We start from the raw sequence: 24417 nt of genomic DNA, 5'->3' as shown, positions 1-24417 counted from the left end.
TAATACATAATGCTATAGTACTATATTATAATAATATTATATCACATTACATTAATATTATACTATATCATATATTTATGTATTAATACATATTATATTTTATTATGCTCTATTATATAATATTGGTAATGTCCTTTATGGTCATTTTGTCACACAAAAGTACTTTCTCAGTTTGTTTACCAAACACATGTTAAAGTGCCACAGCACTTTAGAAATCTAGTTACCAAACAGCAAACAGCTTTTTATAAACGCTCTGCTCCAAACAGCTCTACTTCCAAAAGCTCTACTACTAACAGCTCTTCCAAACAGAACTTAAATCATCAGAATATTTAGCTCTCATGTGTAACATATACGTGCCTTAGCTAGTAGCTATAAAAAAAAAATATAAGAACATGCATATGAAAATGACTTTCTAAAAGATTTTTAATTGAAAATTGAATATATATCATGCATGGCATGGGTAATATTAATGGCGAATGTTTAGCTCTATTATGACAATTTTTAATAAACTATAATTAAAATTTATTATTTAAATATATGATAAAAATAGATTATTAAAATTTTCTATTCGTTATAAGTTGTTTTGTTATATTGCAAGAACAGTGAAAAAAATTCGTCCCAAGAAGATTTCTCAACTTTCGTGGAGGGAGGTGAGAGAGGGATAGAGGAAGAGGCGAGTTGGGGGAAATGGGCGGCGGCGGCGGCGTCGATCACCACCTCGGCGGCGCGCATGGCGCGGAGGACTTCCGGACAAAGGTGTGGAGCATGACGGGCGGACCCTACTGCCGCCCCAAGCACTGGAAGCGCAACACCGCCATCGCGATGTTCGGCATCTTCCTCGTCTGCATCCCCATCGCCATGAAGTCCGCCGAGCTCGAGGTTCTTACCCCTCCCTCCTCTTACCGTCTTTATTGCTTAATCTAGGGCATCATCCGTGAATAAATTCAATCTATTGGCATTGTTCATGATATTTCCCTTGCTAAAAAAGAGCCTTTTTTCCTTCATTCAAGGATATTTAATTATTTATGACGATCGCCCATTACATAATAAATGGAATTGATGGGCTGACTATCTTGCTCGGATGGACATTGCTCGTTCTATTCAAACTAGAATGGTGCAAGGAGGCTCTTTTCTTGCCAAAATAGAGGAATTTTTAGTTTGTTGTTATGTTAAATCTTGGTTCTGAGAAATCGAGAGGGTTGGCTAGGGCACCTGTTCAAGCTTATAAATTGGGGCTGGTCAAATCGCCTGTTTGAATGTGGAGATATTGAAACACCGGAAAGTCTAATTATGCATGATTCTTCAATATTCAAGTGCTGATTTGACTATTACGTGCTGAAAGTAGGACTTATAAAGAGTTATAATGTCTGTAAAACGATAGGCAAAAAGGAATGGAACTATAAGTCCTACCTAATGAATATAAATTATATAAATAACATTAAGATGCCAAGTTGGGAATGGATCATTAGACTTTCTCGTGTTTTGACAGATCATTTGATATAGAATATATGACAAGGTTTGTTGGTAGAGGTTTATACATGCGGTTTTTAAGAAAAATAAAAAAATATTTTTTTATAGTTTGTACACTTAATTTTACTTTTCCAGTTTGACAAATATGGAGTAATTGAAATATTACTAATTTTGCTTGTCATTATTAGTCATAGAGAGGTTTAAGGATTGAAATGGTTAACAGACACTATGAGAAGTTTATTTAAGTTTAAGAAAAAAAATCACGGTCTCATTTTTTAACTTTTTCCCTTGATTTTATTATAACTTAACAAGGAAACTGAAACAAAAATTGATAGAACCAGTCGCAAACAAATGGGCTCTTGTTTAGGGAGGAGCTCTAAGTCTATTGTGACAATATTATTCAAAAGATCTACAAATTATACTAACATCTGTGACGTATGCCAGCAGTTGACTAGGGGTGGTGTAAGTTATTGAGTAAAAATTATAAGAAAGCAGTTTTTAATAAATTTTGGCAACTTGCAGAAAAAATATCTAATTTCTAAGATTGCACTGCACACCTGTCTGAATTTCTTATTTAAATTTATAGATTTTATCTAATCCTTGAAATATTTCGAAATTACCTTTCTTTCAATCATCATGTTCCAACTAATCAAATTTTTGTGTGGCATCCCATCAAATGAAGCACGTGCAGCATCAATCTCCCCACAACTGGCATACATAAAAATCAAAGAACCCTGCACAAATAAGTCTGCATGCAGTGGAGTCTTTAGTATCTTACTGCTGAATACATCTAAGTGTCAACTCTCCAATACCGAATGAACAATTTTATATAAAACGATGCAACAAAGCCCAGATAGAACCCTTCCTATCGCTACCATACCGCACACAGCACACTCTTATCCCATGGTTTTGATTATGCTAGAAGAGTATAAGCAGGTATTATTTGATGTATCATTTAACAACTTAAATGTGTATCAGAAATTGCCCATTCCATTGATGCCTTATTATTTTCAATATATCCCTGCACTTTGTAAATTCTTTAGTTGGATTGACCTATCCATTCCCTAGCTAGCTGTATACTTAATTTTTTTCCAAATCTATACCAACAAAAAAAACTTATCTTCTGAACATGCTGAAACTAAAGCATCACTTATTTGAAATACATTATCATGAAAGTAATTAGAGGCCAAGTGATCTTATTCTCTATCTATGTTGCTTTTTTTTTATTGTATTTAAACTTGAAACTTAAACCAATCTTCTTATATGGGAACGACCTAAATTTCTAGAGTATCCTATACTAGTTAACATGACCATTCTCTAAAAAGATCTTCACAATTTTAAATGGGTAGTGATTTATACAACTGTTTGGGTGTTTAGCAATATAGGCGAGCAAAGCAAGATTATTCTTCTAGCTCATTTAATTACATATATAAATATATGTTTGTGACATGCTTCATGCTTCCGGTGTTGATTCAAGTTAATTGACTTCTACTTGTCAAAAATCTGATGGGTTGTAAGAAAATTGAAGTTCAACATGTTCCACTATCTATGTTGTTGTCTCTCCGCCTTCATTTGGTTTTTAATCTTCACAAACATTAAGAAGCATATAATGTCTGTCTTGAGCTATAAATAGTTAAATATGTCATTAAGATTCATCCATGAGTTTTGGATTTGTTAACATTGAGAATTACATTTTGACTATAAACGACTAAATCAACTACAACTAAGGGCTCATTTGATTCGCGGGAAGCATTTTTCCTCCTAGGAATATGATTCATGAGAAGAAGATTCCTACGAAGAGAATGCCTGAGAATGTACTTTTGGCATGTTTGGTTAAACATGGAAAAGTGACAGATTTCTAGAGTGCTTATGTTTGGTGAACCATCTACTTTCCTGGAAAAGTTATATGTAATTTCTATTATATCCTTAATAAAAATTAAGTCTTTAACGCCTCTTTAATGCTGAAGAACCTTTTTGGAAAAAAATAAAGATGGAGTGATTTCCGCCTCATGGGAAAGTAACTTTCCCATGTTTCTCATGGGAAAGACTTTTCCATGAAATGTGGAATTCATATTCCCATGAGAATACAACTTTTCCATCTCTCTCCTTTGAAAACTCCAACCAAATAAGAGGCATCTCATTACTTTCTCGTTGACCACACTTTCCCTCCTTTTTCCGCGAACCAAACGAGCCCTAAAGTAAAAGCAACGGAAACATTCTAGAAGAGCCCTACACATCTAGGTAGCCAACTCCTTGCATCATACTGACTCCCATAAACACAAGATTCATTATTTTCATTTCTTTTTATCTTCATTAACTGAAAATAAAACCACTCTAAGCACTCATCTCTACCATTGACCTCCGGTTGCAAGCAAATCTGTGCACAATAGTCGACTAGTACTTTCCTTTCTTAGTGGTGCTAAATCCCGACTTTCTACATATTTCATCTCATATCTTATTTTCTTTATGAATTGCTTAATTTCTTATATCACTTTTGCGTTTAACCTTTGGCCTACAAATTTGCATGTTTTAGGTTTTCACTTTATTCTTTTGTCCACATCCCAGATGTATAGCATGATAGTTACTGATTTATCATAATATAGTGTTTGATATTGTCCGACCTTCAATCAACTCAAAATAATGTTAAGCAAGCTTTGCCCTGGCCATATTTCTGGAATAGGCTTGCACCACAACCAGCTGCTTTACCATTCTCGTTGGCATGTTACCTTGTGACGCACTCAAAAGCACGGGGAGTATTCCATTACCTTTGATGTGAAAATATTGAGTTTGAATGGCCTATCATTAACAATTGGATTAGAACACTAATAGATCGTTTATCTTGTGGCTAGAATGTGAATAAATCACTATTCCCATCACTTGTGTGTCTTCTCTTTTGATCAAATCAAGGATTCAAGTACAGGTGTAATGTCCGGGCCCAATACAGACCGGGCCCAATACTGTAGGGCCCAGTTTGAGGGTATTGGGCCAGGGTGAAGGGTTAGCAGGCCCAGAAAAAAATAGGAATGCCATCCTCCCCGATGGCTGAAAAGACAGGACCACCAGATGGCCAAAGAAGAGACCCCCACAAGCATGCACAACCAGAGCCCGCCACCTCCTCCTCCTCCTCGGCAGCTGAACCCTGAGCTGGCCTGAAGGGAGGGGTAGGTGGTGGCTCCCGAAGCCCTGAGCAAGGAGAGGATGCCACCTCTCCTTGGGGTCAAATCACAAGCTTAGTTTTTATAGACCTAAGCCCTGCTAACCCTAATCTTGGATATACCCTCCTAAGCCTCCAACCCTCTGATATTCTGAACCAGAGAGCTAGATCCCGGAGTTGGAGGTGGAAGGTGCCCCGCAGCCCAAGGGAGGAAGGAGGGAACTTGCCGAGAAAGGGTCACTGCCCGACTCCACTCAGCCAAGTCAAGGTAAGCACACTGCCAGTAGACTAAAGCAAGAGAAGAGGGGAGGAACCCCCTCGGTGGGGGTGTTCTCCTCTCTGTTCCATCCATGGAACAGAGGGGAGCACACCGGCACAAGGAGGAAGATCGGGCAAGAAGAAGAAAACAACAAAACCCTAGGCCGGACCCACGGGCCGCGGGCTGGGCCCACGGGCCGCGGGCCGGACCAAGGAAACCAAGCCCAGGCCCGGCTGCCACCCGGGCCGAGCCCAACCGGACTCGGCCTACGGGGTGACAGTCCCCGGACGCTGCCGCCCTAGGGCAGAGGGGCAGCCAGGGGGGCCGCCGGTTCTGGCCATGCCGGCGACCAATGCGGCCCCCAAGGCCGCCTGCCTCCGCCCCCGCCTCTCCGCCGGCGAGAGGTGGTGGCGAGACTCCCACAAGAAAAAGGAAAAAGGGGGAAGAAGGAAACAGAAGAAGAAGAAAGACAAAAAAAAAGGGGGGGTACTTACCTCGGACCACGGCCTTACCTCGCCGTGGTCGGAGCCGGTGAAGTCCTCTCGGAGGAGATCAGCCTCGAACCCACCTCCCAGCTCTCCTCCTCTCCTCCGGCACCACTTCGGAGAAGAGGGAAGAGCCGGCCTCCCACCGCCGCCGCCCCGAAAGAGTTGCACCTCTCCGGGCTGGTGGATTGGGAGCCTCGCCTCCTCGGCCGCCTGCGAGAGGAGGGGAAGAACCGGAAGGCGGCGAGGGAAAAAGGAGAAAGGCACCGAGAGAGGAGGAGGCCGGGGAGGGTTCGGTGAAGGCGGAAGGAGGAGGGGGCCGGCGGATGGGAGATGGAGAAGCCGAAGAAGAGAGAGGGCCGCACGAGAAGAGGCGGAAGCCTCTGGAACCACCTGGAAAGGGCCCTTAACGGGTCTGCCTAGCGGGTCGGATCCGAGTCCGGATCCGAAACCCGTTAGGCCTAAATCCTTTAATTCGATTTGGGTGAGTCCGATGAGGGATTGATTCCAGCCCAATCGAGTTAAACGGGTCAATTAAGCCTAATTGGTGTTGAGTCTGAACCCAATCAAGCCTGATTGAACCCGAATTAAGTAGATTGGGCTAAATCCAAACCCAATAGGAACTGAACCGAGCCCAATTGAATGAAATGGGTTAAATTAAACCCAATTGAGCTGGGCCTGAACCCCTATTTATGCAATAGTAATCCCAGCAGGCCCAATTAATTGTAAATCAGGCCCAGTCCAAGCTAATTAAATTGGCTTAGGGCCTAATTGGCTGAAAAAAGTGGACTTAACCACAAATCAGGCCCAACCTTTCCCTTAGAGGCCCAATCAGGCCTGGTAGACTCAAATTTACTTAAATTGAGCCAAAATTTAGGATAAATAGAGGATAATGCAGGTCTTATATGGTTCTAGGAATTAAAGACCCGCCGTCTGGACTCAAGAATTGACAACAACTTATTGTAAGTAATCTGTCTTAATCCTATCGTAGATCTTGTATTACGTTTTATAAGATGAACCAGTATTTTTTTTATACAATTTGAATTGCATACATGATTTGTGAAGAAAGTAAGTAATCTGTCCTAATCCTGTTATGGATCATGTCATGTTATTAATGTTTTCCTAAGCATTTATTTTAAGTATATATGTTTCATGCATGATATGTTACAATGCATAAGTAACTTGCATGATCTCAGAAGCTATGGCTATGTATGCAACATGATGATACTGATAGTTTAATCATGCATGTAAGTTTATAAAGTCTTAGCTAGCCCAGAGGCACTATAATGGGCTCAAAGATGCTACTGAGAATGACTGAGCCGCCAGTGGCTGAATAGTAACTGAGCTGCCCCGCCAGTGGCTGAATTGGAATTGGGCCTGCCCCGCCAGTGGCTGAATAGTAACTGAGCCTGCCCCGCCAGTGGCTGAATAGTAACTGAGCTGGCCCCGCCAGTGGTCGAGTCTGACTTCGCAGTAGCATCCGAGAGAAAAAGGACCACGGCATGCCGGGGGGCACGGTTTCATATGCATATATTATGAAAATTTTGTGATTTGCACTACTGCTTTGTTTAAATTGCATACATATTATGCTATGATGATTATTAGATAAACATGCATGTCAGCTTCTCAAACCCTGATTTACATGTTTAGCCTACTGGTTGATCCGGTGGGATTATGCAGGATTACTTACTGAGCCGTGTAGCTCACATCTGTTTATGCTTCGTTTTCTTTCAGATCCTCATCAGTGATCGCCATCAGATATGTTTTTATTTTGTTACAGAGCTTCGTATTTTTTTGGAGAAGCTTATATACTTTTGTACATTTGAATAGCATAGAAGTTCTGTATTTTTGGTTTCAAACTTGAAGGTTGTACCGCAAAACTTTTAATATATATATATAAGTTTGAATCCTTTTGGCTACCTGTTACCCCTGTATGAGGCTGCGTGTTACTGTGGGCGATAGTCGGCAATAGCACGGCCGTGTCACGGATCCGGGTCCGGGGCGTGACATCCAGTGGTATCAGAGCCTTAGGTTAAACAATAGAATAACCATAAAATGCCTAAGGAAAGGGGTGTATGGCCTATCTGGCCTGTGTAAAGAATGCTCAGAAAGAGATCAAACTGGAAGATATTCCAGTAGTTAGAGAATATCCGGATGTTTTTCCGGAGGAATTACCGGGATTACCCCCAGACCGAGAGATCGAATTTGATATCGACCTCGCACCAGGAGAGGGGCCAGTCTCCAAGGCTCCTGATTAAGCAAAGGCTTCAGGCTGCCCAAGACAGACAGAAAAGATGGGCTGACAGAGGAAAAAGGGCCTTGGAATTTTTGGAGGGGAACTTTGTCTTCCTGAAAATTTCTCCGTCGAAGGGCATTACCCGATTCGGAAGACACGGCAAGCTAAGTCCTCGCTACATCGGCCCATTCGAGATTCTTGCCAGGATAGGCAAGGTTGCCTACAAATTGGCCCTACCCCCGGAGCTATCAGGCGTACACGACGTCTTTCATGTCTCACTACTGCGGAGGTACGTCCCGGATCCCAGCCATGTGGTGCCACATGAGCCTCTGCAATTAAATAAAGATTTAACCTATGAGGAGGCTCCCCTGCGCATCATAGACAGAAAAGAGCAAATCCTCCGAAGGCGCACCATTCCCTATGTTAAAGTCCAGTGGACCAACCACACTGAAAGGGAAGCTACCTGGGAATTGGAGGAGATGCGACAATGCTACCCTCAGCTCTTCGAGAACCAAGGTATGCTTAATTTCGAGGACGAAATTTATTTAAGGGGGGAAGGATGTAATGTCCGGGCCCAATACAGACCGGGCCCAATACTGTAGGACCCAGTTTGAGGGTATTGGGCCAGGGTGAAGGGTTAGCAGGCCCAGAAAAAAATAGGAATGCCATCCTCCCCGATGGCTGAAAAGACAGGACCACCAGATGGCCAAAGAAGAGACCCCCACAAGCATGCACAACCAGAGCCCGCCACCTCCTCCTCCTCCTCGGCAGCTGAACCCTGAGCTGGCCTGAAGGGAGGGGCAGGTGGTGGCTCCCGAAGCCCTGAGCAAGGAGAGGATGCCACCTCTCCTTGGGGTCAAATCACAAGCTTAGTTTTTATAGACCTAAGCCCTGCTAACCCTAATCTTGGATATACCCTCCTAAGCCTCCAACCCTCTGATATTCTGAACCAGAGAGCTAGATCCCGGAGCTGGAGGTGGAAGGTGCCCCGCAGCCCAAGGGAGGAAGGAGGGAACTTGCCGAGAAAGGGTCACTGCCCGACTCCACTCAGCCAAGTCAAGGTAAGCACACTGCCAGTAGACTAAAGCAAGAGAAGAGGGGAGGAACCCCCTCGGTGGGGGTGTTCTCCTCTCTGTTCCATCCATGGAACAGAGGGGAGCACACCGGCACAAGGAGGAAGATCGGGCAAGAAGAAGAAAACAACAAAACCCTAGGCCGGACCCACGGGCCGCGGGCTGGGCCCACGGGCCGCGGGCCGGACCAAGGAAACCAAGCCCAGGCCCGGCTGCCACCCGGGCCGAGCCCAACCGGACTCGGCCTACGGGGTGACAGTCCCCGGACGCTGCCGCCCTAGGGCAGAGGGGCAGCCAGGGGGGCCGCCGGTTCTGGCCATGCCGGCGACCAATGCGGCCCCCAAGGCCGCCAGCCTCCGCCCCCGCCTCTCCGCCGGCGAGAGGTGGTGGCGAGACTCCCACAAGAAAAAGGAAAAAGGGGGAAGAAGGAAACAGAAGAAGAAGAAAGACAAAAAAAAAGGGGGGGGGGGTACTTACCTCGGACCACGGCCTTACCTCGCCGTGGTCGGAGCCGGTGAAGTCCTCTCGGAGGAGATCAGCCTCGAACCCACCTCCCAGCTCTCCTCCTCTCCTCCGGCACCACTTCGGAGAAGAGGGAAGAGCCGGCCTCCCACCGCCGCCGCCCCGAAAGAGTTGCACCTCTCCGGGCTGGTGGATCGGGAGCCTCGCCTCCTCGGCCGCCTGCGAGAGGAGGGGAAGAACCGGAAGGCGGCGAGGGAAAAAGGAGAAAGGCACCGAGAGAGGAGGAGGCCGGGGAGGGTTCGGTGAAGGCGGAAGGAGGAGGGGGCCGGCGGATGGGAGATGGAGAAGCCGAAGAAGAGAGAGGGCCGCACGAGAAGAGGCGGAAGCCTCTGGAACCACCTGGAAAGGGCCCTTAACGGGTCTGCCTAGCGGGTCGGATCCGAGTCCGGATCCGAAACCCGTTAGGCCTAAATCCTTTAATTCGATTTGGGTGAGTCCGATGAGGGATTGATTCCAGCCCAATCGAGTTAAACGGGTCAATTAAGCCTAATTGGTGTTGAGTCTGAACCCAATCAAGCCTGATTGAACCCGAATTAAGTAGATTGGGCTAAATCCAAACCCAATTGGAACTGAACCGAGCCCAATTGAATGAAATGGGTTAAATTAAACCCAATTGAGCTGGGCCTGAACCCCCATTTATGCAATAGTAATCCCAGCAGGCCCAATTAATTGTAAATCAGGCCCAGTCCAAGCTAATTAAATTGGCTTAGGGCCTAATTGGCTGAAAAAAGTGGACTTAACCACAAATCAGGCCCAACCTTTCCCTTAGAGGCCCAATCAGGCCTGGTAGACTCAAATTTACTTAAATTGAGCCAAAATTTAGGATAAATAGAGGATAATGCAGGTCTTATATGGTTCTAGGAATTAAAGACCCGCCGTCTGGACTCAAGAATTGACAACAACTTATTGTAAGTAATCTGTCTTAATCCTATCGTAGATCTTGTATTACGTTTTATAAGATGAACCAGTATTTTTTTTATACAATTTGAATTGCATACATGATTTGTGAAGAAAGTAAGTAACCTGTCCTAATCCTGTTATGGATCATGTCATGTTATTAATGTTTTCCTAAGCATTTATTTTAAGTATATATGTTTCATGCATGATATGTTACAATGCATAAGTAACTTGCATGATCTCAGAAGCTATGGCTATGTATGCAACATGATGATACTGATAGTTTAATCATGCATGTAAGTTTATAAAGTCTTAGCTAGCCCAGAGGCACTATAATAGGCTCAAAGATGCTACTGAGAATGACTGAGCCGCCAGTGGCTGAATAGTAACTGAGCTGCCCCGCCAGTGGCTGAATAGTAACTGAGCTGCCCCGCCAGTGGCTGAATTGGAATTGGGCCTGCCCCGCCAGTGGCTGAATAGTAACTGAGCCTGCCCCGCCAGTGGCTGAATAGTAACTGAGCCTGCCCCGCCAGTGGCTGAATAGTAACTGAGCTGGCCCCGCCAGTGGTCGAGTCTGACTTCGCAGTAGCATCCGAGAGAAAAAGGACCACGGCATGCCGGGGGGCACGGTTTCATATGCATATATTATGAAAATTTTGTGATTTGCACTACTGCTTTGTTTAAATTGCATACATATTATGCCATGATGATTATTAGATAAACATGCATGTCAGCTTCTCAAACCCTGATTTACATGTTTAGCTTACTGGTTGATCCGGTGGGATTATGCAGGATTACTTACTGAGCCGTGTAACTCACATCTGTTTATGCTTCGTTTTCTTTCAGATCCTCATCAGTGATCGCCATCAGATATGTTTTTATTTTGTTACAGAGCTTCGTATTTTTTTTGGAGAAGCTTATATACTTTTGTACATTTGAATAGCATAGAAGTTCTGTATTTTTGGTTTCAAACTTGAAGGTTGTACCGCAAAACTTTTAATATATATATATAAGTTTGAATCCTTTTGGCTACCTGTTACCCCTGTATGAGGCTGCGTGCTACTGTGGGCGATAGTCGGCAATAGCACGGCCGTGTCACGGATCCGGGTCCGGGGCGTGACAACAGGTACTGACATCTGTTAGACTGGTACAATACTAGTTTGTCCCTTGCCAGCTCATGATATGGCATTGCATAGCGGTAACATATTGGGACACAATTTTGAACCCTTAGGTTTTTCCTTATTTTTCATGTTTTTTGTTGTTCATTATTATGGATTTTAATTGGACTTAATTTTTTTAATGTTTGAGTGGTATTTGAAAGGGTGTGTGATATTGAAGTGCCGGTATCGGTACTGTTAACTCATTGAAGCAAAATGGTTTAAGAAACTAGCAGCATCTACAAATGAAAAGCGACATAATATACAATATTCTAATAGAAAATGCACACTTTAAAAACTCAAGCCCAAGTCGAGTGTTCATGGCACTTGGATACATCCAAGCAAGGTCCATAGTTTTGGTACCAGGTATCGTATGGGTCAGGTAACCGATACAGTATTGTACTGAATTGTACCATATCGACAATCATACACAAATGTGTATCGGTTCAGTATCGGTATAGCATTTTTTGTATTTTCATTTTTTGGTTTTTGAAGATTATTTTAAGATTTATGGATGTTTAAATTATGATGTTCACACTTCTCTTAGATTAAATCAACATCCAAGGGAAAAATTGACATTCAATTTTTACTTTAAAGATTATGGTTATGGAGAATATTTTTGTTGTCATTTTCCCTGATGCATCAAATGCAATCAAAAAGTCAAGGCCTGATGTTTTGTGCTTGTATGAATGAAAATACTGGCTACCTTGTATCTTAGTATTAAGATTATTTGCCATTTTTCCAATTATAAGCACATTTAAATCATCTTACTAGGTCTTTGTTGAATGTTGATATGTGCATGTATATGTTAGCACATTTCCTTTTGCCTCTCTGTGTTTTGTTGCCTATAGTTCATTAGCTGAATTGTATAACTTATTTCAATCTTCCCATGAATGTTTTAAAGTTCTTTCCTACGAGGGCAGTACAAATTTTGGCATGATTTACCCCTTTTTTAGGCATAAAAATGAGAAAAAAGAGAAGAATGAAGAGAATGAAGGGGATTATACCTGATTTGGCTTGCATTTGGGCTCAAAATCGGCAGAAGAGCCCTCTTTCATGAATTTTTTCTTATAAAACCCACTTCCTATTTGAAGGAAAGAGAGGAGAGGGCCACTGGATGCCTTTTTCTCTATTATTAAGGTCGGTAAGGGACCGAACCACTCCAAACTGAGTAGAACCCGGTGGTTGAGATATCTTAGCCGTGTTAGGCTTCACCTTCTTTAGGGCTTATTATGTTGAGATATCTTAGCCACCCATAGTAACAGACTTATATCTCAAATGGAACAAAAAATTTACCAAAATAATTAAAATCAGTTAAAAGAACATTTTCATCTCAAAGATCTGATAGAAATTACTGACCAAAGTTATAGGAGTGCATTGGATTAGTATTTTGAAGCATACTAGTATTGACCCACTACAAGAGGACTGCCCAATGAGAACCAAGGAAAGCAAAATAGTGGCAACATTTTCGTTCTTGCAAACGAAGGCCCCATTTTTTTGAAGGCTTAGCCAAATCTAAATGTTATATTTAGTTGTTTCATAGATTCCATCTCTATTTTTTACTTCTTTAAAATATTATTTTGAGATAAGAGGGTGCAGACTTCTTTATGTATTCTTTTAATCTTAATGTTGTTTGATCAAATTTCCAAGAATCAGAGTTACCTGGGCACACAATTATTGATTTTGAGGCTCCACCATTATAGTTAAACAAAGTGAACAAAGGCACGCACATAATAGTGAAAATGGTACAGAAAACCCTTGCTAGAGAAGGAATCAGAGTCTCCTGGAAAAAATAATACATTGCAGGAAATGCAGGGGAAGCATGCAAAACATCCTGGATAATGTTTATCAAGATCTTTTGAATAGCGATTAAGCATGATCTAGTTTTCTCCTCACGTCCTCATCAATCTTCACATGCATACAACCTTTAGCCTACTCTTTATCATACATTTGTTATGCATGTGTTCCTGCTGTTTTCCATTTGTTACCACATTATGAAGAATCAAAATCAATGAATTTAATCAAAATCTAAAAATAACCTGTGTAATGCTTGGGAGCGTGAAAATAGTTTCTCGACAACTACAGCCAAGTTTTGTTAAACTAAGTAATATTTGGCATGTCTAGGAATAGCTTTTTACTGAAGTTTGTTTAATATTAGACCTTTCTTTCCCTCCCTCCGAAAGCTATTTTAAAGGTAAAATTTGTACCTCCATACAGATTTTCTTAATTGGGTCGATGAATGCGCTATTTCTGGTCTGAAAAATCTTTACATGTCACTTTTTTTCTTTCTTTTGTTTTTGGGGAACGATGTTTGCATGCCCCATCATGTATATGTCCTGCTACCTTATGTTCTACTAGCTGCTAGTCCTAGAACTCCCAGATTTGTTTAAGTCACTAAACTATTATGCTTCTGTATTGCTCGCAGCAACGGCCTCATCATCCAGTTCGTCCAATTCCTTCACAGCTTTGGTGCAAGAATTTTGGCAACAAAGAGTATTGATGTGTTAGTATGATGCAACTCCCATGTTTGAGCTGCTTTCCCTTTTTGTGTGATCTTGGTATAATGTGCAATTCAGCATCTACTGCTGGAATAAGGGTGCAAGTGCAACCATCCTACATGGATGTGTTTATTTATGCTTATATTGAACATTTGGTGCCTGTGGTAGTTACTAGCTACAAATGAATATGAAAGTTGTGCTTCTTTTGCATGGAAATAAATTGAAGGGCAGTTCATGCTGCTTTTGTTTGCACCGAAAAAATTGATTATATTTCCCTTCTGCTTTTCTACATCAAGGCTTCAAAAATCAACTCTGTGGCATCTGAACAAAGTTGCTGCAGTAAATTCAAAATGCGATCGGTCATCAATCAAAAAGCAAAATGATCTCTCTTTTTTTCATGTCAATCATCAATATCATGAGTCCATGATAAATCTGCCACAAAGTATATTATTTTTATAAGAATGGAGAATCACTGAAAGTGATAGTTAAGATATGAATTATCTGTTTATTGGAGAAGATAAATTCTTTTTAAGATATCATGCACTAAACAAAATCAATCAGCAATGGAAGATTATCATCCTTAGGTGGTGGAATACATGAATATCTATTTGAAAATTTTCAATTTAGCTTATATTTATCTTCATGAATTTAAAGCATGTAAGCACATATTCTCTCATTTACATTTCCTATGATGCAAACATCAAAAATTTTGCTTTCAGAAGGCATTTCTTCCCAAGTTTTATATCTAAAACCTCATAAATGGAAAAGAAAATTCTGCCTAATCATAACAACATATATTACTACTGCACACATGCACTAAAAATTTGGATGTCTAAAGCAGATATTGTTATTGATGATAAAATTCAAACAAGAAAAAGGATTATCAATGAGTTTCTGTTATGCATGGAAAAGCAAGTATTTTTCTGTATAGCTATGTTTAAATTTCTACATATGCGTCAACTCAATAGCTCTCAAATATAATATAATACATATATACACACACACACACACACACGACCAATTTAAGTATTATATTCATGCATATATATCTTTAAAAAACCCTTCATCTTGCTAAAACCCATGAAAATTCATAAAAAGAAACAAATATTTTGACAAAAGCAAGTGCATCTTGTCATGTATGATATCAACAAGGTTCGGACTAATTTTGCGAAAATTATCAAAATCAGTATACACTTGCTGTAAGTGGTTTTAGGGTCAATAGAAGCCTATTATTTATCCTCTCCACGGCTCTTAAAGTGAGCAGTGACGACGTGTTCCAATAGAAGCATTTTTATTTTGCCCCACAGTTGGCATGATACTCGCCAGGTAGACCGAGTCCAAACCAAGAAGCAAGAGTCCATCTCAAGGGCTAAATACTGGTTCACAGTACCGTTGCCCCCAAAAGGGAAAAGATAAAACTTCCGCGGAAGAGGCCAAGGGGGCATTCCCCAAGGCCACAAATTTCCAGAAGCCGGAGAAGCCCCACGCTCGCTCGCCTCCGCCTTTCTATCCCTCCTCCAAATTTCCTCTACCACCCATAAAAATCCTCCAAAGGATCCACCTTTCGGGAATTCTTTATCTTGTGCTTGGCCTTCTGAGGCCAGGGATTCGCGGAAATTCCCCTCGACCTTCATCTCTAGCTCCCGGAATTGGGGTATCCGTCAAAGATGGTGGAGCTCTCCCTCATGGCCTCCGCCGCCTTGTGTCCGACAAATTTTTGTCAGGAGAAGGGCCTCTGTAGGGCTTCCAAGGTGAGAAATGGGAAAGATGATTTCTCGTCCCGGTTTCTTGATCTGCCTCTCAATCCAAAATTCCCCCCCCCCCCTTTTTTTAATTCTTATGATTCATGATAACTTGGGTTTCTTGACTGCTCATGTTTAGGCTTTTGGAAAATTGTATTTTTTTTTGTTAATTCTTTAATTTGATATCGATCAATTTGGCATGTTTATAGAGTTTCGATTCAACTTAATCAGGGTCATATGGATCTCATTATTTAATGATATTTTTCAATGTGCGAGAAGCTTCTATAGGTACGTACGATGGTCAGGTGAAGTTTAGTTCTGAGTAAACTTTGTACGGGTCTGTAATTGTCGTGCCCTATTGGATAATATATTTCGATCTTATGCTATGTAGAGACAATTGAAATGGCTGCAACACTATAGCATCCGGCCAAGCTACAGAGCAACAAAAGATTTGCTTCAGATGAAAGGTCTCAGTTCCTATATGTATAAGTTGAGGTCAGGTTCACGCAGGTTCTGAATAGGATCAGGATCTGAACCTAGTATAGATCTTAAGATCCTCAAACTGAATACAATCAGTGATCAGATTTTGTTCTCCTAATGATTGCGACAGTAAAAATTGTGAAAATGATCAATAACTTCTCATACTAGCTGTCCTCAATTTTTTTTTCTTTTCTGTTATGTGCCATTTTCCTTGCTGTGCTCCTTCCTGATTTGCAAAGTTATTCAGTTAAATATAGTTGAAAATATACCTGTGAAATCTCAACTAAAAATAAAATCTTGATTTTAAAGTTTCTCCTTTTCTTCCTAACCGCATATGTTAACAGTTAACTGTAATGGTAAACAATCCACAAAACCTCAACAGATTGGTAAAACTAAAGAAACTGTCTTTCAAATCCTAAATTCTCATGCTTGGATCTTGTATGACTACAAATCTTCCTCGAAGTTTGCTTGTTATTGGATCATGTATGAGCAGTGATCACTTTAGGCTTCATCACTAACTAATCTATTTAATGGATATACTCAAGTCCACATTTTATAACTTGTTAAACCCTGCGTAGGCAACTTCTCTCTGTCAAACATTTCATATGGTATGACTTTTCAGAGCCAGCACAGGTACAAATAAAGAATGCTGATACTTCTTTTATATTTTATCAAACTTGAAGACTCAATTAGTTTGTTTTCTCACTGGCTGATTTAGCATAGAAATCGCAAAAATGTCACCGACACTTAAGTTCCCAAATTCAAGCTTCTGTGAAGGTTTACTTGTGTGCTGTAACTAGCTTGAATTTGACCATTTCAAAACCAAAAAGACATTTACTAAAGTTACCTATAAATCAATTTTGCTATAAACATTCATAAGCATGCCGTAATATTTGCTACTAAGCTACCTTATTATCGGCCAAAGTGGAGTATTGCCTTCAGTGTTGAACTTAATTCCTTTATGTTCACATGGATTTATCTGCATCTTCAGTTCCACTATATGGTGATTATTGTATTGGAATGCAACAGTTTTGTAATAAAATGAAAGGTTGGTTTAGCCTTTAATATGATTAGTTGTTCAAATATCATCTCCTTTTTTCTTATGATGTTGAATTTATATCTGAAAATGTAGGAGTTTCAAGCTTTATTGCCACTTCAAGGCAAAAGACCAGAAATATGGAAACCTGGTTCATTACAGCTCAGTGCACAAAATTTTGAAAATATGGGGCAATCCATGCATCTTTTGCCAGAGTGCAGTAAGTCAGTTTTGCCAGATCAGATGGTTAAACATCCTGTGCTAACCAATGTGCAAGGTTTGCAGCTTACCATAGTTATGCAATGCCACTTAATCTGATAGAAATCTTTGTTTTGATAAGGTTCAAATATGAAATGTATTTTTTTTTTTTGTTCTTATGGGAGACAACTCTTGTTTGCTTTTAAGGATGCCTTTTTTATATAGAGAGTTATCAAATATCAAATTTATTAGTCATATAGGTAATTATATTGAATTTTTAAATTATTAGAATCTATCAATTACTGATGTATGGGACTTATTGGTTCTGGTATATCATGATATTATAAAAATCTCTCCTTTAGCACATTAGATGAAGTAGCTTGGAGCAGATTTGAGTCTAGGAACAAAGAATAGCAGTTCTAGGATACTAAGAAGGAAAAAAGTACTTAATGTACATGTGTAGAGGAACTTTTGTAATTGATATGTCAGACCAGAAATTATTTATTTTAATAAGCCGTTGCTATCTAAATTCAAACTGAGAAATATAAAATGGAGCATAAATAGTAACTAAGCTAAGTATAGTTTTAGCTGGAGAAAGAGGATTAGATTGCCTATCAGCTTCCAGGATTAGGGAACTGAGAAGTCAATTTGGTGTTATGTAGGACTCTTGCTTGGATTGGAGGTTTAAAGCACCTGGGCTAATGCTATCTTGTGCCAATAGGCCCGTGTAGGCTCTTAGTGGTTTATTCACTAACCTGACTGCATAAATTGCTCAATGCCTTTAGTGAGTTCGTAGAATGTACAATTCCTTGTAAAATTTTCTTTATGCAATTGCAAAACTGTTTATTTCTTGGGGCCTGATACTTATTTGGTCATCTAAGAAGGATATACGTCTAGCACTAAGTGTGAAGTTAACTGCATTGTTTTCATGTGTGACACATTCACCCTGTACTCAATTCCAGCCGTTTCCTTGTGTCCTAGTTCTCAAAAGTAAAAGTAAAAGAAAATAAAGAAGAGACATGCACATGTGGATGCCCTTTTGTTATCCAACATATGCATGCATGCATTCTCACATGGACACATCTAGAAGATAATAATAACAATATATGTTCTCTCTTAGAGAGTAAATAACATATGACTTAGTTACACAACACATCTGCTAGTGCAGCTATGATCATATAGATCATATACATCACTACTACAGAGACTCCTAGAAATTGACTCAAAAAACACAACTTGGAAGAATATTCCTAGAAGATGATTGATCACCTTGTTTCCTTCCCTCTTATTGCTTGATACTGTCCAGATCTAGGTAATTAATGCATGATATAGAGATTACAAATTCCTGCAAATTCTACTGATTGATGCACTTGAGTCCATTTCCAATTGGAACTCTGGTACATTTATCATCAACTTGATAAGCATTCTCGATACCAGCTAAGAGTCCTTTCAGCTCCATAATCTTTAATTTGTTTTTTTTTTTAATGACTTATGTAAATCAAAAGGGTTCCTTATGAAACTGACAGGGTTCCTCCATAACCAGCAGTTGGAGGGTGACATGACCATTTGAATTAGCTTAAACAACCTTTTCTTAGTGTTCTAGTCAAATGGCAAGCTTCATGCAGCAGTCCTAGATGCTGAGAAGTTTTCTCAGCACTCCGGAATTGCAACATCTTTAGGTTTCTCTTCTGATCTGGAAGAACACCCCTGCAAAGCAGACTTGGCATCAGCAATGATACATTGAACTAGCTATATTTTACATAATCACCAGTGGAGGTTCTTAAGTTCTATCCTGTGCAAATATTCTAAACAGTAATTGCAGCAATGTCTAGGAAGATATATCAGCTAGGTTTTATTTTTGATACCTACAGACATCAAGAATTTTGTGAGGAAATTATGTCTTCTCCTAGGTCTTGTGTTTACGAGTCCTCCAAATTATGTGGAGCAGGAACAATTGAAACATTCAACTTATGTCCTCAATAATCCGCTCAACTTATGCCCGGCAGCATAGTTCTGTTGCTAGTGCTCTGAACTAGCAAAAATGTAGCATTGGTTTGTTCCTAGGGAACCACAGACTTGATGTTCGAGGATTTTATGAAAAAGGAGTCTCCCTCAGCATGCTTAAGACAAACCGGTCTCTCAGTGGAGTTCCCTAAAGGTATCTCAACCTTGTAAACATCTTCTCTTAGTACACAATAAATAAATTTAAGTCTGCCAAGTAGATTGCTTCAAACATTTGGCGACACAAAGAAGAAAGAAGGTTATTAGCAAAATGAGAGCCATAATTTTTTATTTTAGATTGGTGTAGCAAGAGAGCAAGAGAGAGGGAGAGCATTTTTTAATAGAGGCTCTGGACAATGGCTTGGATTCCTTAAGAGAACATCTAGGAGCCAGTGAGGAAACTAAAAAAGTGGTGCATAAAATGGTGAAGACTGAAGATAAAACACAAGCAGCCTTTTATACTTCACCAGTAGCTCAAAGTAAGTTCATGAATTGATTTGTATGAAAGCCGATTTTAGTGTTGATGCCAAGTTCGTAAATTATATAATTATGTTCCGAGAAGTAGTAGGAGATGAAAGAGGAGTCGGACAAAAATTTGAAAAGCTTTATCTTTGGTGTTTGGGTATTTGAATGCTGGTCAATAATATCCAGACAAAATTCACTGGTTAAACAAGATTAATTCAATTCTCTCTCTGGGGTGGTCTGTTTGTGAATGTGAGTATGTGGAGTTGGATTCATTAGGACAGCAAACAACATGGTTGCATTCTGCCTAATTCTGACAGAGGTTTGAAAGATTAAATGATGGCTGGTCACTTGACTCTAATTATGGCCCGACGACTGGATTGTGTAAGTTTCAGCATATAAAAGGGATGAATTTATGTCCACTTCGGAGTTCCCAAAGGATGGAGTGACTTACAAAGTGGAAATGAAGTTTTGATAAGCAATTTTGTGTGCTATGATAAAGCTTTGAGGAAAAAATATTTGCATAGCATGATACCTTATTAGAACATTAAAGAATAAATATGGTAACAATTATCAAAGGACTCATACCTTATAAGAGGATGCTACTCTAAGGGGTGCAGGAATAGTTATCATGCAGACAGTCTATAATATATAGTTCATATAATAAACTCACAAATAACAAAACAATATATTGGGAAAAAGAATAGCATATTTTTTTGTAAGAGATTTACAAAAATGTAAACCTTACTTATATACAGCTATTTTTATGAGCATCTGATGTGTTTTAAAGATTGTTTATATATGAGAAAAAACTTTCAGAGTTTCTCAATAAAGTGAAAGAATAATAGTAATTGATGAGATGTTCAACTTCCAAGAGGTTGAGAAGCCTTCAGTATTTGGTGGGATTTTCTTTTTTCTTTGGAAAGAAGTACACTTCTTTATGATCTGTTGTTCAAACATTTATGTAAATTTAGCGTATTTTTGTTTCATGTTGTTTGTATGATGATTTTGTTGCACTTGCTTTTGACAACAGATTCTCGCCCTGACTCAGTGCTTTTCAGTTTTGGGATCGCGGAACAGTGCATAAAACATGAGAAGATCCTGAAGTTTCTTAGGTCTGGATCCAAGATAGCTGAAGGAGGAAATCTGAATATTTCTTTACTGTCCGACCTTATGGGACTTCACACTGTTGAATTGTGGCCTCAGCCATATGTTCCCAAGCATGATAAATTCTGCCTCTATGAGATTGGGATGGATGATTCCCAGCATTTGCTACTCCATCAAAGGCAGTTTTGTGCTTCTGAGCCTCTTTTGGATTTTGTTCAGAACTTGTCCCATACTTCATTTATTACAGTAAATTCAGATGGCCAGGTTTTGTTCACGGGCAGTGGATCTGAGATGAAGAATCTACTCTCAATCGCTGCAGAGTTTAATATATCAAAAAGATCCACTAATCATGACAGGAAATCAGTGCTAGTTCCATACTTTACTAGGTATAGAGATCATTATCGCCTATTCTTAAATTCAAAAATCCTTTTTCAAGTCAACATTTACATCCTTCACTTAAATATTTTACATGTCCGTCTTTGAAGACTATGATAAATTTCAATTTCAATTTTTTGCTTTGGTTTTATAGTTTTGGGGCTCTTGGAATAATAAACTTCCATTTACATTAAATCTCTTTATAGAATTTTTAGCAGTTGTGTATTCTTCTCCTTCCCACAGGTCGGGAACCCTTGATTATTAGATTTAGATTGCATTTTATTGGGAGAAATATTTTGTTTTCTTGATACTTAAAAGATTATATTAATTTCATTATATTCTTTGGAGTTATCTACTGATAAAATGATCCACTCCTTGTTACAAGAAAAGTGCATGTAAGCTTTCCATGCTTAAGTTCTTTATGCTGGTTATAGAGTTGTCAAGGTGGCTAGGTAGTCCATACTCCATATTGGCGATCGTAAGGCTGGCAACCTTTCCTTTTTCTTGTTTTGTACTAAAGTACTATTGTGAGTTTTAGTTACCAAACTGTAAACACAATTCTGCTTATTGAATATGCTGATTAAAATATTTCCTTCTTCTCGTGGCTCACTGCAATAACCTGTTAACTGTGTAGGTAAGTTGATCATGTCTCCTGTGTTCGTCATAACTGGACTTGAATTTAGTTCATTTCCTAGAGCAATTGTGTTATAGAATATAAGTTGGATTTGCTATACTTTTCCCCCTTTTCGAGACCAACTGTACATCTAGAACTTCTATAATCATTTTCTAAATCCGGATCAGGCTAATAAAACATGATAGTTTTTAACATGAACTGTCATGGGTATTCTTTATGTTTCATTTTCATACTGGCTCGCCTATGACTCAAGGACTTCTGTGGTCTAAATTTTGCCTCACATTGCCATGAGTATTATTTATGAAGATGTGCATCTGCTGTGTGAACAGGAAGGGCCGTGGACATGCACGACCAAACAACCAAGTGTCTTCTTTGAAGTTGCAAACAGGAACGGTGGCTCCTTTAAAGAGGTATACTCAGATAACTTGATGGCACAGTAAATTGCACATTAATTTTTTAATTATATGTTGTTGTATTTGTTGGGACATATTCAATATGCTGATTTATTTGAAGTAGCATGCAGTGTAAGTATGATTGGCTATAATATTACTAACAGTTGGTTTAGTGGATACAATATTGTGACCTTTGTAAAGGAAGGGAGGTAGTTGTATGAGTTGTGTGTGGAAGCTGGTGCCGTTTGACAGATTTGCTGGATATGTGATAATATCATGAATATGGCAATCCTTGTCTACATGTGCAATGAACTAGTGGATAGTACTATTAGCAAAGTTAGAGTGAGGAAAGTTAGCTTACCGATCAATTCATTGATACGGCTTTTGTGTTATAAACATATAATTAAACATCACACTATTTCCTCACTGGTAGTAGATCTTTGTAAGTAAAGCCATATCTTCTATATGAAAGTTTCTCAAATCCCTTCTTGCTGCATGTTAGAGAGCAAGAGAGTGCTGGAGTGACCATAGAGTAAAAACTTCGCACAAATCCCTGATACTAAAAAAAGGTCATCTCTCCGATTGATTGCTTAAAATTCAAGTTTTACTGAGTGATAATACTACATTCACATGTATCCACATTTTAGTAGGTTTAGCATCCACGAAAGAGGAATTTCAAAGTTTTTATTTATATGAGGTGCCTTATACATTCATGCAAATGCTACCATTTGAGGCCTAAACATCTAGAATTTCATGACTTTATTGATCTGTTTTTGCCATTGGCTTTTAGTGGCTATTTCCTGAACACAAAATAGCCATTAAAATGCCACCAATTAAAAGGCCAGAAAAATGCTGGGCAACTAAAGCATTAGTACAAATACTTGTTGCAAGGAAAAACCATTGGCCCTGTTGGTTTCTTTCATGACACACATTTGCAGGAGGGTGTGTCTTGGAGCGCACCTTGACTACTAATTTTCAGATGTCGTACATGGGTCTTCTTGTGGCTTGCTGGCTGAATTTATATAGGGTTTCCCTAGCCTTAGAGCTGTTATGTAATGATGATACTCTTAATTGTTGTACACTCTTCTATTCCTTTTCCTTTACCTGACTTTTATTCTAATTCATGTACAGTCTTCTGTTCATTTTCCATTACCTGACTTTTTTTTTAAAAAAAATATTCAGCCCTGAAAATGTCAAGCTGAAACCATTGCCAAATAAGAAACAAAACAGAAAAGCAGGCAAAGAGCGGGATCTTTACCATAAGAACTATTTGCATGCCTGTGAAGGCCTCCTGTCTGTGATTCTAGACAAGAAGGGCAAGACAGCAAGCATCTCACTGAAGAAATCAGGCCCTGAGATTATCCAACTCCTTAACCATTTCTCTGCTGGGATTGCTGGAATGGGCCTTGCGGTTCTCCTATCTGTTGCATGCAAAATGGCTAATGGGAGGGTAACATTCAGCACTGGCAAGTTGCTGAATACCAGCTTTGGTTTTGGATTGTTCTGGCTCTCATGGGCAGTAAACAGATTGCGAGATACAGTCATTTATCTCAGTAAGAACTCAAGCAAGCTAAAGCTCAAGGAGGAAGAGATAGTGGGCAAGGTCGAGAGAAGCATGAGGGAGATTCTCTTCACAGCTGCAGCATTGATGGCAGTGGCAGTATTAAGATTTGCATAAAAGGAAACTTCCTATGGACTTTCTTCCCACTCCTTCCAATTCCTAGCTTGTGAGATAAATCTAAACTTTATTCTGGTTCAAATGGATATCAGGAGTGTAGTTGTGTAAGATAATTTTGTAGTCTAATATCTTGTAAAAAATAAAAACCTTTGTAAATGGAAGCAGAACTGCTTCCAGGGCTTACTGCTTCTTGTATTGGCTGTTAAAAATTATTATCCTCATCTTTTTGCACAATGGTCATTGAACTTTAATTGTGTCAACTTCCCTTTCGGAGGTCGTTGCTCAAGTCTCTCATATCCTAGTTGGTTCTCGTGATTAAAAACGCATGCATGAACTGTTTTCAGATATCTTAAAATTTGTTGGGCTTTCTTGCCTCTTAAAACGAGGTATGCTCTACTCATACGACTATAACTTATGTTAATGTTGGTCTTTTTCCCCCTTTTCTTTCTGTACAAATACAGAATGAACGAGAGGCGGTGACGTCATTGTTAGAAAGTGGCCTCCTTTAATTTTGTGTATTTTATAGCCAAGTCCCTCCATTGACGTGATTGCAACTTTTAG

General features: G+C 39.8%; 2 protein-coding genes across 2 annotated transcripts; both read left to right on the top strand.

The window, feature by feature from the left end:
- The first annotated feature begins 589 nt into the window (after positions 1-589).
- Positions 590-14012, top strand: LOC103709911. The gene is made up of 2 exons (XM_008795440.4): positions 590-879; positions 13679-14012. The coding sequence occupies exons 1-2, from the start codon at positions 688-690 to the stop codon at positions 13751-13753; spliced, it is 267 nt and encodes an 88-aa protein (XP_008793662.1). The 5' UTR covers positions 590-687; the 3' UTR covers positions 13754-14012.
- A 1162-nt stretch (positions 14013-15174) lies between these two features.
- On the top strand, positions 15175-24116 carry LOC103709909. Its single transcript, XM_008795438.4, has 5 exons — positions 15175-15502; positions 17106-17286; positions 20704-21163; positions 22116-22196; positions 23361-24116. The coding sequence occupies exons 1-5, from the start codon at positions 15419-15421 to the stop codon at positions 23854-23856; spliced, it is 1302 nt and encodes a 433-aa protein (XP_008793660.1). The 5' UTR covers positions 15175-15418; the 3' UTR covers positions 23857-24116.
- Positions 24117-24417: the final 301 nt, after the last annotated feature.

Source organism: Phoenix dactylifera, chromosome 12 (genome assembly GCF_009389715.1).
Source record: "Phoenix dactylifera cultivar Barhee BC4 chromosome 12, palm_55x_up_171113_PBpolish2nd_filt_p, whole genome shotgun sequence".
Taxonomy (NCBI): domain Eukaryota; kingdom Viridiplantae; phylum Streptophyta; class Magnoliopsida; order Arecales; family Arecaceae; genus Phoenix; species Phoenix dactylifera.
Note: the sequence above shows the minus strand (reverse complement) of the source record. Positions and strands in the feature narration are given on the sequence as shown.